General features: G+C 42.2%; 1 protein-coding gene and 1 long non-coding RNA gene across 2 annotated transcripts in view; both read right to left on the reverse strand.

Annotated features, from left to right (window-relative positions):
- The window catches only part of PPP1CB (protein phosphatase 1 catalytic subunit beta), a 29,808-nt gene extending 19,845 nt beyond the window's left edge, over window positions 1-9,963 (reverse strand). The window contains exon 1 of the mRNA XM_050893219.1: window positions 9,815-9,963. Coding sequence (XP_050749176.1) covers window positions 9,815-9,866 — 52 coding nt within the window. The 5' untranslated portion in view covers window positions 9,867-9,963. The remainder of the gene's footprint in view (window positions 1-9,814) is intronic.
- Window positions 9,964-14,138: 4,175 nt separating this feature from the next.
- Window positions 14,139-19,885, reverse strand: part of LOC127015096 (uncharacterized) — a 28,754-nt gene continuing 23,007 nt past the window's right edge. The window contains exon 3 of the long non-coding RNA XR_007766270.1: window positions 14,139-14,303. This is a non-coding gene — a long non-coding RNA (uncharacterized LOC127015096). The remainder of the gene's footprint in view (window positions 14,304-19,885) is intronic.

Below are 19,885 nucleotides of genomic sequence, written 5' to 3' on the forward strand. Positions count from 1 at the left end.
ATGAGAAGTTCGTACAACTACAGCAAGTACGTCACTCTCAGAAGAGGAGACAACATACACCTAATGATTGCAGTTACTTCCAGCCCTTGGGAAGGGTACAAATCTGGGCCACTGCACCTTTGCAAAGGCACCCTCCATCCGAACAGTCAGCAGCTCCACATAGCAAACGTGTAAGCTCAGTTACATTTGAAGAAGTACATGGGGTTTCATGAGGAATAATCATCAATAATATAGTTAAGAGAAAAGAAGTTTTCTCCCACAATCCCCTGATCATCAATAAGGGTACTATGTACTGAAAAATGAGAAGCTACTGTGACCCTGGAAGTCTCAGCACTTTACTGGATTCACAAAGGTACTGAAAGGTTCACGAAGTAGTCACCCGAAACAGCTGTGCCACAGCTGTGGTACAAGTACACAAGCAAGACTAAGCACATCTTTCACCAGCTTACACTACAACTAGAATTTTGTTCAAGTTTCCTTGACTCAGCTGAGCCCTGTATGGATTGTAAACAAGAGCATCTCACACATTTAGTTTTTCAAAAGCCAAATCCCCAAGAACAGATTTAAGAGGAGGTTATGAGAATGAGATCAAGAGTGTAAGTGATGTTTTTCAGACTCATTTATGAATTACTATAGTTAACCATTCTTAAAACATGCAAGTCATAGCTGCATGCATTGTAAAATCTGTAGCTCACAAACAGTCTGTAACAGCATTTGGAAAACCATCATTTTTAATGGTTGTCATTTACCCAGAGCAGAAACAGCACCTCAACATTAGACGTAAATTAATTCTCTTTAATCTAAGACACAGATGCTGTAACCAAGCTTTGATTTACAGAAAAGTCTTCAGTAGGGACAGCAATTTCTGTTGTAATACACAATCCCACGTGCATAGTGCTATGCCAGAACAAGCCTTTGCTGCAAGGAGCTTAAAGCAGAGTGACATAGCAGGGAATAAAGAGAATTAAAAGCAACTATATGCATTGTACTGTCAGGCTATTATTTTAGCACAATAGATCCTATAATAATCCAAAAGCTGCTCTAATCAATATTAAAATGGTCTCTGCATCTACACAACCTTTGATAAGCAACCTTAGCAAGTCTACTAACAGCAATTAGTAATCCAAGACATGAGTTGCACAGTGGCAGGAAAGAAAAACTTCAGCAAAAAAACCATTTTTTTTTAATCCCTCCAAATTCATGCCAGAGTAGCAGATTATGTAAGGCAATACTGGAGGGGAAGAAAATAAGTAACACTAAGGAAACTGGGTCAAGAACTGGCTGTTGGAAGTTCTATGAGCATCACTTTTTGCCATATTCTTTCATAAACTGCAGAAAATATGTTTATCCTATGCTGCCACACTGTTTCTGGTGCGCCTCTCTAAGTAACTAAGATGCTCATTTTGTGGCATCACTAACAGAAGTTTCTTCAATTACTAAGTCAGCTGTGGCATGCACAGCTGTCCTAAGCATTTATACTGTGTTCTCCAATACCACACGTCCTGTTTACTGGACAAAACACTCATGGTTTTAGCATAACATTAAAACCCAGACAGACTTCTCCTAAGTCTCATAAAAAATTGGGCCAGCATATTGCTAAGAAGCAGCCTCCTTCTTTCCCTACACTCTGCTTTTATGTGGCCGCACAGTAAACCGCGTCAGTGAACTGATCTTTTCTTTCTAGTAAATACACAACAAAACAAAAATGTAATCTAGATAGTTTCCCAAGCTGGAGAATACATCCACTGTGAACTTGCGCTAGGACTAGTGAAGGAATAAGCAGCTGGTTCTGCTTCTTTTCATAGTAGCTCCAGCCAAGCTTTTCTGAAATTATGGCTTTACAGATCTATTTTGCCGGAGTATATCTAAAAAAACCCCTCCAAACTACAATACAAGACTGCAAGCATGCAATTTTACAAATTGCACACAAGCAATTCCCACAAGCCTACACTCCCCCCCAACATTCTGTGGAATGTTTAATGATTGGTGATTAACAACTACAACATCTAACTATTTATTCCTTGTACTTCAAAGTACTTTGGAGTATTTGATGAATCCTGAACAGTCTCTCAATAGTAGGAGCAGAATGGATTTGGAAGCCAAAGGTGGCATTACCTACAACTTGGAAAAAAACCACAGTCCTTACACTGATTTTAGAAACATGTTCTGAAGTTACCTGCTCTCAGCATTTTTAAAGTCCAAGTCATATATTTTCATGGTTTTAAGTCAGGAATCCTACATCGGATTTTAAAAGTGTCTTTCATTTTGGAAAGCAAAACTTCTACTCCCTCAAGATATTTTCTGTTATTTAAATTGTTCAGCTGCCATCCAGAAGCAGCCACTCCCTATCTTGCAGCAAAACACTGAGAGTTAAGGCAGCAACACAGTTTTCAAAGTTTCAGAATTGCTGTAACAGAACTAAGCTTAGAATGGCGTTCATTCATGTGTTACACTGGTGGGCAACAATAATAGAAATGAAGCCCTGCCAGAGCTTTGCTTAATTCAGTAAGAAGCATATTGCTGAATATACAGCTCCTCTGCATGGTGTACGCAGCAAAGCCCTGTACTTTTCCTAGGGTACATCACCCAAACTTCCCACTAAAAACAGAAGAATCAGCCTTCTAGGGAGTTTTTTTCCTGAAGAACTGTGCTTTTATATCCAAGTAATCTTAAAATCTTAATAAATTTGCCTTCACTGGATGCCCTTGATATTAAGTATTTTGCTGAAGAACACAGTGATTGCTTGTGAACTCATTTTAGCAGGACTTACTTGACATCAAACACAAATGCACTGCAGAGTAAAAGACTGCCCACGCCTTTAATTTCTAACCAGGAAAATAACCAAACAATGAAATGGTGTTCTTCTACCCAAACTTGAATTTACATTCTTAAAATATATACTATCCAGCAGAATTAACGCTCATGGAGAAGGACCTTCATTAGAAATCAGTATGTAAACTTGCTTCAGGGGATACCCAAGTAAGTCCATGAAAACACGCAAGTGTCCCTACACCAACCTTTACCCATTATATTTGCTTTTCATGGACCACCCGCTTCCTTACACAGAGGTTCCATAAACTAAATGACGGTCTCAGTCATTCTGTATCATGTACTGTTCCAAGAATTGCTGAATTCAAGGTTGATGGACAAGATCACATTAGTTACTCCATTCTGTAAGCAAAATGTGTAACCCTAATGCTTGTTATTGGTCTATATTTACTGTTTGCTTAATTACACTTGAACCTAAAACTCATGCAACTAGCAAAGCGTAAGGTAGAAGCCTCCCACTATGCTGTATTATACAAAGTGGTAGCAATTCCTGTTCTAGTTCACTTGGAAGGCTAACCTGGCATAAAAAAAAAAAATCTCATGAAACAAAGAATTTCAGCTTCTTTCTCAGAGTTTGACTTTCTTTTCCTCTAAAGTAGTGCTAATGAAATTCCTAAAATTCAAGGAAGGCAGAGGCAAATTACAAAGTTAGTTTAACTCCTCAGAAGTACCAAGGAGAGAAGTTACTTAAGTTGTAATACAAGAACCTATGGTTTAACATGACTTTTGCACCTCTTCAATTTCTCAGGTATTTATCTAATATGGTTATGTGGGATATACACACAAAAGCTTTGTATCAAGCTTGGTATTAAAAAACCACAAAACACACAGAAGGTGGTGCTGTGAAACTAAGATGACCTAGCCTACGTACTAAGACAAATCACACAACAGTAGGGGAAGGCAGTAAACAGGTTCATTTCTATGTTCAAATTATGAACCAGATACATATCACATTAGATATGTGTAGTATTTAATGGTTGTAGTTAAGAGTAGATTCCCCTATACACCCCCCCCATCAGAGCACAGCATCTGATCTTACTAATAGCCAAATATAGCATGCTTAACTTCACAGTGCTAAACCATATATTGTGGTGGGTTTTTTTTCTTTTTAAAAAAGTTACATACCTACATTTGGTGGTCACTAATGAGCATTTAATTGCAACTATCAAGTACTAAAAATCCTCTTATCTACATTAAATAAAAGCAGTGTTTTTCTCCTTTTATACTATGATTTAGCTGTACTGTGAGCAAGACACTGAATGACTCAAGTCAATACTGTGCTGCAGAACATCTAAATGAAACAGGTACTGAATCATGTGGCCTTCAAGTGGCAAAATAGCTAGACAGAATAAAGGAACACCAGCACACATCGCCTGACGCTGGGCTCTTGGCCTTCAGTGCAATTTTTCAAGCCAACTATCCCATTCGTCATGCACTTATAAAGCTAAAGATGAACTGGCTGATATCTGCACTGCTGTACAAACCCAGAAACAAAAGTCATTCTTTCTATCCCTTCTCCCTGTTTAATATAATACCTACCCTCCTATTTTCTTTCTCTCTCTCAAGACTATTTCAAAAATACATCCTTTGCAAGAAACTCCTTATTAAGTTCTCCTTGTTTATTTTTCTAATAGCAGATTACCCACCGATTTCACACCAAACCAGGTAATAACTCTTGTTTATTCAAGGTTCACCTCCATGGTTTGTTTATATTGTTCTGCAAGAGATCATTAAGGTCTATTTTTCTTCTCTACAACTGCCTCTTTTTCAGTATCAGTTACAGAGCCTGTGGAACTGCAAGCACTAATACTGTATCATACCACACCATCAGGCTGGCTGGATACGCTAATTAGTTAAGACACTAACCAAACAAGAAACACATTATTGACCATAATACATTAGGCCAGTAGCTCTACAGCATTTAAAACTAATAAGGAAAATCTCAATTATTTCATAAGCATTTAAAATCCAACTTCCATTTGAAAAATTGAATAATATTCAAATTGCTATCTTTACTACAACTGAAATCAGAAGAAAATGAAGGTTGCAGCTGTCTTAGAAGACATCACGTGACCTGGCAAGAACACTATGCAACCAGCTTTTATGAAGGCAATCATAAAAATCACACCTTGAGCTGAACATTGAAGCAATAACCATTCTCCACGTCTACTGGAAGTTTGACAACTCTTTTCTTGGATACATATTTCCCAGCTTTCTTGGTGGATTGGTACTATTAGAACTAGTAGCCCTCCTAGCCTCACCAAAAATAATTTTGTTTTAGAGCAGATCCATATTAAGTTCCATCAAATGAATTTAAATTGTTGATTTTAAATAGGTTAGCTAGATTTAGGCAAGCAAGGCGTCTTGCCTAGACAAGGTAAATGTGTTTGTACAGCTATATAAATAAACCCTCTTCACAGAAATCCAGCTTGTATTTAAGGCTACTGTATGTCTGGGTTTCCCCAAGTACATCTTCCTTCCATATGGTAAACTCCTTAGTGTTTACCAAGACAGATACCTACACATTTGAAAGCGCAGAAAGTCCAGTCCAGCTGGACTGCGTTATATCCAGAAATTTTAAGAGACACATACAGCACAGAAACAGGAAGCCCAACACCTGTACAGAAATATGGCAGTCTTACTTAACACCATCCACAGCACTCTTTACAAGTAAGGTCACACCTATTCCAGCATCCTTGCTTTGATACAGAGGGAACTTCTCCACACATTCCCAAAATTTAAATTAGCTTAGAGCCTGGCTTAAGTGTAAGCCTGGCGTATCCATTTAGCTCAGCATTTTTGCAAATTTCAGGGCATTTCCCACAGAGGGATACATGGTGTGCCTAGATGGGGCAAAACACAACATAAGTAAGCAGCAATTTCAGCTGCAGAGACTAAGAAGAAAAACTGTGTTGGAAGAAGAAAAACTTCTCTGTTCAGCCCGGAGAAGAGAAGGCTCCGGGAGATGTTACTGTAGCCTTTCAATACTTAAAGGGTGGCTTATAAGAAAGATAGGTACAGAATTTTCAGTAGTGCCTGTTGTGATAGGACAAGGGATGATGGTTTTAAACTAAAAGAGGGTAGATTCAGACTAGACATAAGGAAGAAATTTTTTACAATGAGGGTGGTGAAACACTGGAACAGGTTGCCCAGAGAGGTGGTAGATGCCCCATCCCTTGAAACATTCAAGGTCAGGTTGGACGGGGCTCTGAGCACCTCATCTAGTTGAAGATGTCCCTGCTCACCGCAGGGGGATTGGACTAGATGACCTTTAAATGTCCCTTCCAACCCAAACTGTTCTATGATTCTATATTCCACATCTGCCGTACTCATGACAGTCTCGTGTGTGTGCATACTCCTGTGCTGTCCACAGATAGAATGGACTGGGAAAATCTATCCACCAGATGGCATAGCTGGGAAGGTAGGAAGGAAAAAAACCAACAGGAAAAAAGTCCACACACTGAAGCAAAAAATAAGGCTATCATCTTTTGTGTACCATAGCACAACGAAGCCTGACCCATACCAGTGCAAGAAGGAAACAGTCTTAAGACTTATTTGGCTTGTTCACTTTCATGGTCACATATCAGTCCAAAAGTGTTTTAGCAAAGCTATGGAATTTTGTGTTTACATGACCTGTAAATCTTTGCAGATTCACTTATGAGTGATTTCTTTATCAAAAGAAATCTTTTAATAAAGCTCAAAGCATCTCCCAGATCAGTCAGGCACACATCTAAGAGCACTAGCATCTCCCTCACTCTTCTAGTAAAGAAACAGGAATGGGAATTTAAGTCTGGAGATAGAGGAAATGAGAGAAAGCATTGCTACTTTCAGACTTCATGCATACAGTATACACTTTAGTTTTACTTTCCTCCAAACAGAAGTTATTTATATGGTATCACTAACTAGTAACCAAGTACTAGACACATTGCAAGAGAAAGTCAATTCAAAATAGGCTCTTACCATTCCTAAATTCACCACTTAACCAATGAATAAAGAGGATAAGAACTTGGTACATGCAAAAGAGCATGGAAATTAAAAGCTAATGTCACAGAAGACTATCACCATGCATTACACTATGGTTCAGTTGGGTCTTTCTGAAAACTATTCCCAGTTTAACTCAAGAGTTAATCAATCTGGCTTTCAGCACTCAAAAGATCTCTAAAATAAGTACATATTCAAGATAAGCATGCATGCACATGTGTTGAGTGTTGGGAAGATGTTCTTGATGAATTCTCCCAAGTAGCCTGGCTACAAGCCACCTCATATTGATACCTCATAAAAAAAGAAAGTAAAAAAACCTACAACACATGGAGGGTAAGACGATCTAAGCAGGTAACTCCAATCAAAAGGCAAGTTAATGTGTCATCTAACCCAAAAGATACATAGTCTTGAGCAACAAGGGAAAAACAGTTAGAGTAACCTAATTAAAGTAAGAGCAAGAACTCATGACAGTTAATAGCACAGCCTCGAAACAGGTGTCACCAACCAGCAACCCAATGACAGCAGGGAAGTTTCCGGTTGCTGTGGCTTTTGATAGGTATTTGCTACCCTTTAAAATTTACGTTCAGCAGCCACTGATAGACAATTGTAGACTGCTATTCAAACTTAAAGCCATCCATTTCACTTAAAGTAACCAAAAGGACTAAACATGTACTGCATGACAACATTTCATAAGTGTCCTTTTATTATTTCAATGTGCATTTTTACAGCTTAAAAGCCACGTTTCCTTATCCTTCAAGTCAAAGTTGAAGCGTGAGTAATGGAGCCAAAACAGTTGCTTTAAACTAATTAATTGCTCCAGACATAAGAGTCAATAGAAATTTTTCTGTGCAAGCAGCATGGGGAGGGATTCATACTCACTTTACCAGAACAGGTCAGCTAAGCAACAGCATGAGCTCCAGAATGTGAGCTGCCAATTGTACAAAAAACAAAGCTTCATTGTGAAACACTACTATTCGAACCACAGCTTAAAATGGTATACGCTAGCAGTACAACAAATAGAATATGTTAAATGGAAGCAAAAATAATTCATACACAATGCATTCTTTTAATAGTGGGGTGGTTTTTTTTTTTCAAATAAAACCTGAAAGAATCTATTCCCTTTCAGATACAAGATGTTGTACAAAGCACTCCTACTACTGTTAGTAGGTGACATGCAGAGAAAAAACACCCCATTTCCCTTAAGAATCTTCCTAATCTCTGCTCAGAGGGAGAAACAGATGAAGAATTATAAGCAAAGCTTGGTTCAAAAGTTGCACATACATATTCCTAAAGATTAAAGTACTATGGAATACAAAGCACAGATTAGATTGCTCGGACACAAGGCACTCAATCATAACCCAAAAAGCTAGAAAGTTGCAACACAAGTGTTTACGGTGTATGTAAATGGTATGGAACATGTATTTTAAAAGTCTGAGTTTAAAAAAAGGATAAGCAGAGTAATATTTAAGATAATAAGGAGCAGAACAATCCAACAAGTTGCATACCAAAACACTGCAGAACCTCCTCCTCTTAAAGCAAGCTACATTTAAGTAACAACACTGATGAGCAAAAAGTACCTTTCAAATATATTTTTTAAAGTGTCTCTCAAAAAAACCCTCCGCCACACATATACATGCATTTTGATGTCCTAAAAAAATCTGCACTACGAAGTCAATGTTTACTAGGTTACTATTTGGTTTGTCTTAAAAATCTACCTACTAATCTAGGTTTCAACATCCAGAAAAAGGGAGTTTTATCTGTATTAGTGATCAAAGATAAACTTTGACTGATGATACCTGCAGGTTTCTTCATACTATACTACACTGCATACCTTAAATCACAAACATAAGCACGATTGCCCAAAGCCCTTATGTATTTTAAAATATTGATTTTATTGTTCATAATTTTCACATCTAAAAATAGCAGATAGCAACTACAAAAAAAAAATCCTCAGAGCTCTAGAAACTCTGCTTTGTAGTAAGTCAGCTGAACAAAACTTTCAAACTTACAAAACTTGTTTCACTTCCAGAACTGTACATACTCCATAAATTCCTTTCTATAAGCCTTCTGCAAAGCGATCCAACTATCCAAGGAGTACAGCAACCAAATAAGTGAACAGCGCATACCCATGCATGTACTCTCACCTCCAACACACCAGGTATTTGTTGAATGTGGAATGAAAGATTAATGGGAGAAGAGGCCTAAGAAGACTAAACATTCAAGACTTAAATAAAAAGAAAATGCTACCAATAATTCCTCAGTTTCTCCAAAAGCAGGGAATAAGTCAGTTTCCTCCTTACTTTAAAGGAAAGACTCACTATTTAATACACACAAAACCCTTCATAGCTTTTATTAGCCATCCATGAGAGCCACTTTTGGAGACTGCCCCGTAGGCAGGCAAAGGAATGTCAGCACACTACCCCTCTGCTTCCACCGACACTCACGTACATACAACTCCATACTTAACACAGCTTGTACACATAATTTTAAATACGGAAGACTGCGACTAACCCAACTGGAGGAAGGGATAAGGCCGCCCATAGCTCAGCTAGCGAGGCTTCTCCAGCTCGCCCCTCAGCCAGGCAGCTGCAGCGGGGTGGAAAAGGGACGAAGGAAAGCGAGGCTTTTTTTTTTTTTTTCCTTTTAAATAGGAAGGCAGCTACTTCACCTAGACAGGGAGGACGGACCCCCGCGCACACCACCGCCGACAGGACGCTTACATGCGCCCCTCCTCCCTCCGAGGGGCTCGGCGGGGCCGGGCCCGGGGCTCGGGGCACCGGCGAGGCGCGCCAAGCCCCCTCCCGGCCGCTACCCGGGGCCCGGCGGCGCGGAGGAGGCGCTGCCCCCGCTCCCCCGGCCGCAGCGCGGGACGAGCCCGCCCCGCCCGCTTCCCCCCACCCCGCCGGCAGCCCCGGCTCCCGCGGGGAGGCGACGGTGCCCTCTCGCCCTCCGCGGTGCGCGCGTGGGGCGGCAGGCAGACGGGGCTGCCCGGCGCCTCGCTCACCTTCCAGCAGCCGGGTGATGAGGCTGTCCACGTTCAGCTCCCCATCCGCCATTTTGTGGCCACCAGACTCGGTCCCGGGCGGGGAGAGGGCGGGGTGGAGGGCGCTTCACGGAGGCGGAGGAGGAGCAGGGAGCGGTGGCCGCAGCTACAGTGGCTCCCCCCACCCCCCGCCGACAGTCCCCTGCGGCCGCCCGGCTTCTCCCGCGCTGGCAGCCGAAAGCACCGCGCCCGCTCCCTCACCGCTAAATGGGGGGACGCGGCCACCCCTCCTCCCTGCGCCTCCTCCCCGCCTCAGAAGCCGCCAGGGCGCATGCGCCCCCTCACCCCTGCCGCCTCGCCCGCCGCCGCGGCTCTGCCGCTCCGCGCTCCAGGCACGGCGCAGGCGCCGAAGGTGCTGGCGGGCTCCGGGGCGCGTGCGCAGAGCGTCGCCGACCCTCCCTCCCTCCCTCGTTCCCCGCGGGTGTCCTGGTAACCGCCCGGGCGCGCGGTGCTGCGGGCGTCGCTCGGCGGGTCGGGCCGGTCACCCGGTCGCCTGCCGGGCTGGGGGGGTCTCGTAGGAGGGAGCTGCCCAGGCCCTGCGCCCTGAGCTGGGCTTCCCTGGCCTGCTTTCTGCCCGGCCGGGGCCTCGGAGCCGGGGGGCTCGCGAGCCAGGCCCCCGCGGGGCTTCCTCTGGGTCAAGCCCCTTCGGGCCTCCACAGAGCGCAGGATGAGGAAGCCTTTCCTGTCACGACGCCTGCAGCGGCCAGTCCTGAGGGGTTGGGCAGCTCCGCCGGCCGTCTCTGTGCCTCGGGGAGCAGCTCCGAGGGCTTCATCGTGGATGTTGGGGACACTTGGCACTTCTCGTGGTGCCCCGCTTCCACGTAGCGTGTTGCTGCAGGAAAGTCGTAGCTTCGCCTTAAGAAGTTACGTTGGCAGCCATCAATTATGGACAAAAGGCAAGAAAATGAGTCCTAGTAGGCTGCGTGTAACCTGTGTGTCACCCCTTCCCCTGCTGAAACTGCGCCTGTGAAAGCTCACAGTTTATTAAAAAATATCTGTCAAGACTGGAATGACAGGTTGTGCTCTTTATAGCCCTCTTCCAGCCCAGCTGTCAGAAAAAACTCCTAACCGATGTGGTTTATGTTTCATTGTGGCTGGACCTGCTAAGAGTACTTTTTTGGTGATTCCTGAAACTTTTTTTTTAAGATGAGTTCTCTAAAGACATGTTAGTTTACATACTTTTGTCAACAGATGCTTGCCTTGGATGGACAGAGAAGTGCTTTAAAATGTAGGTGGTGAAAACTTCTTGTGAACTAGGACACCAGACAAATACACGTATGTTGATGAAATAACAAAGTGCAGATGTTCTAGAAAAAACAGGCCACTTCTTACTTATATGCCTAAATATAGTTGTTGATGTAGAAACTTACCTCTGTGAGCTCGAACTTGAATTTTTCCATCAGTCCGTACAAGCCAGCAAAATTCTGTCACCTTAAATAATTTCAAAACCCAGTTTTTTACCTCTTGATTAGGAGAAAATGAGTATGAGCAAAACAAAAGCAATTAGGACAAGGCGGGGCGATGATTAGGCATCAGATGATGCTAGGTGTCCAGACAGTCAGGTAAAAGAACACTCTTTTGAAATACCTACACAATAAGTTTCACTTGATACACTGAAGGAAGAGGAAGAAACTCCAGAAAAGAAAACTGATTTTGTATCTCCATTTGTAGGCAGCATATATGGAAATGTAATTCCAGCTCATCTGCTGAAAGCATATACAGCTATCCTTTCTTATTTTTCAAATTCTGCTAGTAGTGAAAATCTCAATAAAAAAAATCTCAAAATACTTCTCTTTCATTTTTTGTCACACTAGGAAAAATAATTATTCAGCTTTTAAAAGGATCTTCCTTATCCCAACTACTTTATTGCTGCCAAAACTAATAGATCCACAGTCCCTCTTGAGCTTTTAGGAATTGTCCCAGTTTCATTTCACACAACCGAACTGCCCTGAAGGTTATTTTAAGCCATCGCAACATCAGGTTCAGCCATAGTAATACTATATTATGACAGAACATTCTGCATTGACAACAAAATGGGGATATGAAATTATCTTTCACTGTGGCATAAAGATACAATTGATATGTCTTCCAAAACTCCAGAAGATACTGAACTTTCAGATACACTGAGCAAATTATGATTCCATAACAACTGTTTTTACTAGGCATGTTAGCACGTTCCAGAGACAATTCAGCAGCATGTCATAATAACAAAATCATTTAATAAGCGGAGATGCTATGGAATAGAACAAGCTGCAAAAAATACCTCACTTCTTTCCTTGTAGATTCTGTGCCAGTGTCTTATTTTATTTTACCACATCACATCTGAACCCACATTGACCTGTATAACTTGTGTCATTGCATTATTGAGGACCTCAGGTAAATACATGAAGCTTGTTTTTTCTACTCCATTTCACTACTACTCTGTTTTCTCAGTTTTCTGAAGGATAGCATCACACGGGGTCATACGATGAGGAAAGCCCGCTGGTGCTGCCCTCGACGTCAGAAGTATGACACCTCATGGGACGCCTCTTGGTTCCCATCACAGCTGCATCCCAGCTCGCACACCACAGCATGCCTTCCCTCCTTCTCCGTCGGCCCATGCGGTGGGAATGTAGCTGGGTGACAGAGTCACTCCCCAGCTGTACGTGGGTTGTCAGACGGGAGGATGGTCACCTCACTGTGCTGCATAACCCTCTAAAATTTGCCTCCCCCCCCCCGGCTTTGCTTCGTAGCTTGAGCAGGGAAACGAGTACGTGAGTTTCTCCCTCAGTCGGTAAAACTTGACAGGTCCCGTGGTTTACGTTGGCATAATCCCAGTAGAGTAAATAGAATTAAAAGATCAGAGAATGAGGCCCATTGTCTTCTGTGATTCAGAAAGAAATAGTTGGTGTGGACTGAATGCATTTTCTTTGATCAAGGGGAGATGTTCAGTAATTTTTGGCATTATACCATACACAGATACAGGCCAAAGATACCTAACTGGTGATTCAAGTAGCAGGAGGAGCTGAACATCGCTGATGCCTGTGGCGAATTCTCATTAATAATGCTCAACTTTCTAAACTTCCTTTCACTTATTTTGAAATGTCCTTTTAAGTCCACCAACATGGCTTTGCTTCTGACTTTCCCCTACTTGGTTCAGTGTTATTTACCCTAAATAGCCTGTGTGTCGATTTTCCTCTCCTTATCCACACGCCGTCTCGAGGTGTCCTTTGATTTGCTCTGGTCTTCTGCTGAGTTTAGAAGATTTGAAGGACAGACATTTCCAAAGAAAGTGGCAAAAAATTATATGTTAGTAAGTCAGTGTCATTCCCTAAACTGTGGCTCTCCGGACATGAGTTCTCACGCTGCTGCTGCGAATTTGAGACCGTTGCATCCCCGGCTGCAGAGCACTGTCTCAGCATCTCTGATGTTACCTGCTCTTTCCTAGTAACCTTACGGTGGTTCAGCCAGCACTTCTGCTACTCGCTGCACTTTAAAGTTAGTGCACTACTTGCACTTTTAAGTTATTTACTATGCCATTGTAACTGCTGCTTTCAAAAACCACGGCCCCAGCTACATTGCCCTGCTAGGTCTGTCATCAGTTACCTGCTGGACAGCACACGGCAGTGTTTTACAGCGTTACCCCCTCACTGTAGCTTGTTTCTAATGTACTCCGTCACCTTCGCTGATTGTAACTCAGGGCTGACTGCAGCTGTTATGTGGATGGGAGGAGGAAGCCGGGAGGGGCCATGTGGGTAGTTTTTCCAGGATGTTATTAGGAGCATATTCTCCCAGGACGGTGATAGCTGAACCACCGCTGCCTCCTCAGTGGCCTTTTTCAGTTTCTGACTTGAAACAGAAATTAGTGATCCAAATTAGCAATGCATTTTCTTAGGATAGTTTGTTTACAAAATATTCATGGGTCCTGTTTCTTTAGTCGGAAATGGCAAGAAACTGTATCAAGGTAATCTCAAAATATACAAAGACTGCAGATGATAAATTATCGCTATTTTGCCCCAAAAGTTTAGATTCAGAGACAGGTGCAGAAAACCAAACAGATCCCACTCCATAGCACTTTATGACCCTTTTCCGTTTTTCAGTATTTGCACTGAAGCTGGGTAAATAGTAGGTTTCGTTATATCCTTTTAAGATTTAAACAAAACCCAAAAATATTACTTTTCTACACTGAGCTAAAACCAAGACTTTCTCAGCTTCCCTGAGAACTTAGAGAAGGAGGAGGAGAGTCCCAAACTAGCCAGTGGTTTGGGTTTGGAGGCACGTACCTAGGATGTGAAAAACTCTTCTCTGGACTGCTGCATCAAAGGCGAGTCTCTTGGTATCACTGTTTGGAACTGCAACACTTTGTATAAATAATTAAATATCCACTGGGGCAGGGACTTGAGCCTGGATCTGTGTCAAGCAAATGCCCCAGTCGTTCAGCGATAGAGCTGGTCCATCTCTCTTGATGTAGCTATTATAGTTTGTAGAAATAATTAAATATTAATCCAACCAAAGAGGCAGGGTATTATTAAGGTAACACACAGTCAATATTCTACATACATTTTACACTTATTCTGTCCACTTCAAAGAGCTAATAGGTAAGTCAGATTCACCCTCCCCAGATTCTTGTCATACATTTGCTCATCATTACCTGGGTAACTTTGGTGAGCTCTCAGTTTTAATTCCCACATTTATAAAATGAGAATAATAACATATGTGAACCTTTCCAGGGAGTGAAGAGACATAACTGAAATACTTGAAACACATTATGAGATCTTTGGTTGATACACAAATGTGTTTGCTATAATCGTCAAAGCTTTAGTAATAGTATTTTTTGAAGAACAAGATTTTTTTGTAGATTGATGCTGACCCTCGATTCCTGTGAATGTAGTTATGCCCTCGTTGCCTTTTATGCATACTTAAAGACAGGGCAGGTCTAAATGTTCCCTTATTCTCTCTGGAATTAAAACAAGAAAACAGATTGTTGATGTCAAGAACCAGTGCTGCAACAGTTAAAAAAACCAGAATAGCAATTTCAGTGCAGTAAGTGTGATTTGAAAGTCTTATTTTGAAAAGAGCAGCTACCCCTGCCCTATCCCGATAGCTCCCAGCTGGGTTAGAGAGCCTGGGCAAGATAAGCGCTGCCCTGAAGGCATGAGAGAGCTTCCCGGGAGCCGCATGCAAAACGGGGACAAGGTGAGGCGTACCCAGCGGTACGTATCACAGATTACTTCATCTCTCGGTGTCAGAACTATTTAAAAGTGTGAGGAGGGGTTTTTTTTTAATTATATTTATTAGCATATGATACAATCTCAGTTCCCCTGGCAGCCTCTCCTACTGCCCACAAACTATCAGAAATACACAACACCTGCTGTGGTGTTATTCCCCAAGCAAGGAAGGGGGAAGGACTTCTGAGGCAAAACAAGGCAAATAATTTGGGCCTGCAGGATCTGCAGTTTGGGGAATGTCAATCAAGCTTACTATTGCTCTGCTTTGGAGAGAAAAATGTTCTTTTCCTCCTGTTTCCCAGGAAGGAACAGCTGCGAGAACTGAAAGTGTCTGCATCCATTTTCCTAAGTAAACACGGGACTATTTAGTTTCAGCAAAACCAGATGGTTTCTGCCCTGTGAATATGCTGGCATTTGACACCAGCAGCCAGAGTTTCACAAAATGTGTGCAGAGCATTAGAAAGAACTCCTTTAAACTCAGGGACGCAACACAAGAAATGAAAGCTATGAAGGGAGTAATAATAGACTGACAAAAAAACCCAACCTTTATCCAGGGATCTCCAAGTGCTCTCTAAATATTATTAATCAGACTACATAACAGTCCATGAAGTAATTAAATTTTGATACACGTTTCTCACAGAGAGTTACACTAAAGATGAGATGGTAAATGAGTTCCTCTGGGTTATGCAGTGAGTCATGGTCTAGTCTCCTGCGTGCTCTGACCATCCACGTCTCTCTTCTTGCTAATGCGCCTCTAGTGTGCTGTGTCCTCAGCCATATTCCCAGGACACGATTTTTAAATGTGAAACCATTACTGTTAATAGCACAGGGACAGGATTGCGGTGTATGCAGCATGCATCGCCATAGCCGGGACATCTGAGTGCTCTATGGGGAATTTATAATATGCTAAAGAGATTTGTCAACAGCCCTCAAACCTCTTGCTAATGGCAGTTGCAATGGGTGTTAAGTGTCTGAAGATGCTTAATTATTTGGTGATTTTTATTGATTTGTGTTGTTATTGCTTAACATAACTCTGTAGTAACAAGGCATCTCCTTTCTACCAACCTGAAAGTGGTTCTCAACCACTCAGTAATTAAACTATATGATTCTGATAGGTACACTGTTTTGTTGGACTACTGGGAGGCTGATGTGGTTTGCTCAAGATTACTCATAGCTTGGAGAGCGAGGCTACGGGGGCTTCAGGCCTCGCGGTCACTGACGGCTGCAGCACGTGTTCCTGAGCCAAATCCAACCCTGCTGACTCCCCGTCATCCGCTGCATGTAAAAATAGGCTTGGGAAGGATTTCTTTTTACGTGCAATTTCAGAGTGAACCTGCCCACAAAAGCACATCAGTTTTCTGGATCACTTAGTGAAATGCGTATTTATTGTGAATCTCTAGGTACTGCTTCTAAGTCCTACAGCTGTGAACCCTGAAGTGTGTCCTGGTTGCAGGACGCAGGAGAGGTCTAAAATGTCTCCTTGGGTGTTGGTTTCCTTTGGTTTCCAGGAGAGAAGCTGTGTTGTGCTCTGGTTTATCCCATCATCTGCATGACAGAGGGTGTGCCACTGAGCACACCTGCCCTGCAGTTGAGGCAATGCTATAATTTAATATACTTCATGATCAGCATTTTAAGAGTTTGAATTTGCTATTTCTCCATTATGTAATTACATAATAATAATAATGATAATTTAACTAACACAATGTACGTGGAGTTTTGCTGTTGCTTCTGATGTAAATTAGAGATATTTAGCAATATGTTACAAAATGGATACATGTATTTCAGACTGAGATGTAGGAGGTTACTTTGATTCCGAAAAATAAAAAGGAGCTGTTGGGAAAACCTATTTTATAAAGAAAGAACTATTTAGTTATAACTCTTCATCCCGTGGCTCATTCACTAACGTGGAAACTGCAGAGCTTCAAGGTGTTTAAATTCAAACAAACAAACAAACCCCACAGTATTTTCTGCCTAGAGAAATTCGGGTACTTAGTTTAGATTCAAAATCTGAAATGATATACAAGTGAGGAATTTGAGCCTGAATTTAGATAAAGTAACATGAATCACTAACAAAACATTGAGGAAATAGCTAATCGTTAGGTACAAAAGAAAATTTATTTTAGTTGTTAATCTGCTCATAAGAAGCAGATACTCTCTATATTTAAAGTACAATCCAGAAGAATTAAAAAGAAATTTAAAGTCAAATTTGGATATCAAAACGTGTCAGATACCTTGACTTCTACCAAATTGTAACACATGCTGCTCATTCCTATTAACTTATGTGGTATTTTTATTATCTATCAAGTGATCTAATTTATCCTCATTGTTCCAAAAATAGTTCATCTGCATACAGTAAGGCTCAGAAGAGCAGGAGCTGGGAGAGACCACATCACTGTGACTAGTAGTGATGGGTCACACTGACAGGTTTAACAACTCGAGTCAGCAAAACCTAGACTTACTCTGAAGGCCTGGGTGGGCTTGGCTAAGAGGAGGTCATTAGCTGCCATACGTGGGTTTTGGGGGGTGTACACTGTGGCCCCCTAAAAGCGTATCCCGGGTCCGTGGAAACACACGTGGCTGGGGCTGCCTACACAGCGCTTTCTCAGTGGTGGCAACGCTGGCTGAAGGTGGTCTCTCCAAGCTCCCGCTGTCCCTCCCCCTGTGATTTGCCATCCCTGCGGTCGTGCTGGTGTGTTTGTGGGATTACACTGCAAGCCAGATGTCCGCAGTGATCCAGATGAATAACAACTCCCTCTGGCTCTCTGGAAAGCACCAGCTTTAACCCACGTTGCTTTGAGCGATACGGTGTATAGCACATCGCCCAAACACGCGTGTCTCAGCCCAGCTGAGAAGACCGAGGACTGTGGTATGAGGATGCAACGGGCAGTGGCAAACCGTGGAGGGGCACTGGCTGAGCAGCCTCCCAAAGCGATGGTGTGGCGTAGCTGTACCCGGCAGCGGGCTAGCGGGGAGGCTGCAGCCCCGAGCTGCTGCTCTCGCATCCTACTGAGTCATCGCATGACTTCAGATAAGCTATGTGCTTTATCGTGCCTCAGCCTGCCATCTGCAAATCAGTGATAACAAAATTTAAATAACTCAGAAGAATGTAGCAAGGCTTAATTGAGGTTTGTAATATGTTTTGGACTACTTACGTGCTACAGTAGTGCAGCGTTTAAGGTATCGTTGTTACAGAGCGTGTTGCTAGTAGTGCCGTCTTCCTTTAATATTCTCTGCAAACTCGCTCTCTTCCTACTGTCATTATCAGCGCTTGGCTTTGGTGTCATTGTGTTGCTTGGACACCTTCTAATTTAAATTTCATATTTTGATTCCTGGGTGATAACTTCAAACACCAATTTTCTAGTGCTACGCTATACAGCCTTTTTCTCATTTTAATGAAACCTAGCAACCATAATGTAAATTGGAAATAACTACAGCCCATTAGACTATTGAAATCCCTGAAGATTTGAATTATTCACTATTAACAGAACTTGTATAATTATAGGTTAAGATATCACTTAGGCATTTAGCATCCATCAGCTCCACTGCTAATTTTTAGCTCTTGATCTGTATTAGTAACCTCAGCTTGCTAAATTAAAGGATATGCCTCCAATTAGCCTAAATTTAACATTCAAGAACACATCTCTGGTGGGATGATGCTTATAAGTTTAGAACATCCAGGCAATTTCAGCTGAGCTACTGAGGCTTTATCACAAGTGGAAGTGAAAACGTTTTCTTATAAACACTTCCATGACTTTCACAGGGGCAGAAGTAAAAGGACAAAGCTGCATTTTGTGTAAGGCCCGAAGCCAAAAGGGTGACAGGCGTTGCAGTCCTCTGCCCCTGTAGGGACCCCAAAAAAAGCCTGTACCCAGGGCAGAGGCAGTTGGGTCATTGATTGAGACCCTCAGAAACCAAAATACGGAGTCTGGAGCTGTCTGACTCAGGCAACAAGAAAATATTGAGATACGTAGAGAGAGAGAAAAAAAGAGAGAGTACTGATATAGTTAGCAAAAAAACCCTCACCAAACAACCAAACAACACAAAGATCTTACTTTCCCTAAGAACCTTGCCCGTGCTTAACACAGCAGGCCTGGGTAGGACACTTCTGTTTGTACACAGTACGTGTTTGGTATGTACTACAGTGCAGACAATTACGGCACCTGTGCGGTGCATGGTCCTTTCAGAGTTTGGTGGTCTATAAACAACGTTCTTCACAAGACGAGTTTCAGAATTAAGCAGTGTAAATCCCTTATTCAAAGCTGAGCTCCTTTTTGGGGCTGTCCCCAGGAATTTAAAAAATTAATTACTTTCTTGAGCATCTTCTTTCCAATTAAATGACCAGACAAGTTCGTGTGACAGATAGGTAAAATTTCATATACTCATCCATGAAAATATGCGCACTTCCTAATCAGAATAAACTGTAATTGGCTGGTTAGTGATCTTGACAACAGGCTTTCAGCAACCACTGGGGAGTTTTAACTCTTCCCTGGGGGTCAGAAAGACGGCTGCAGTATCTTTGATAAGACTCAGCGTTTGTCTTCTGAGAGCAGCGAGCTGACTTTCTCTTTGCTAAAGTATAAACTAGCTCTTCTGTTTTCTCTCCTATTCCACCAGGAAGGAAAGATTCCCGGAATCATCTGTGTATTTTTCATACCGTTTGATACCTGCTTTAGATGATTAGCTTGCTCTGCATAATCCTAGGTAATCACACTTCCACTTGTGCAAGCCCTTTTAAAATATGTAGCTAGGAAATTGTTTAGGCTTTTGTGCAGATGATTATGAGTCCGTTCGCACATGCTGGTCAGAAGTTGGACTGTAATCTTAG

This window comes from Gymnogyps californianus, chromosome 3 (genome assembly GCF_018139145.2).
Source record: "Gymnogyps californianus isolate 813 chromosome 3, ASM1813914v2, whole genome shotgun sequence".
NCBI classification, from domain to species: Eukaryota; Metazoa; Chordata; class Aves; order Accipitriformes; family Cathartidae; genus Gymnogyps; species Gymnogyps californianus.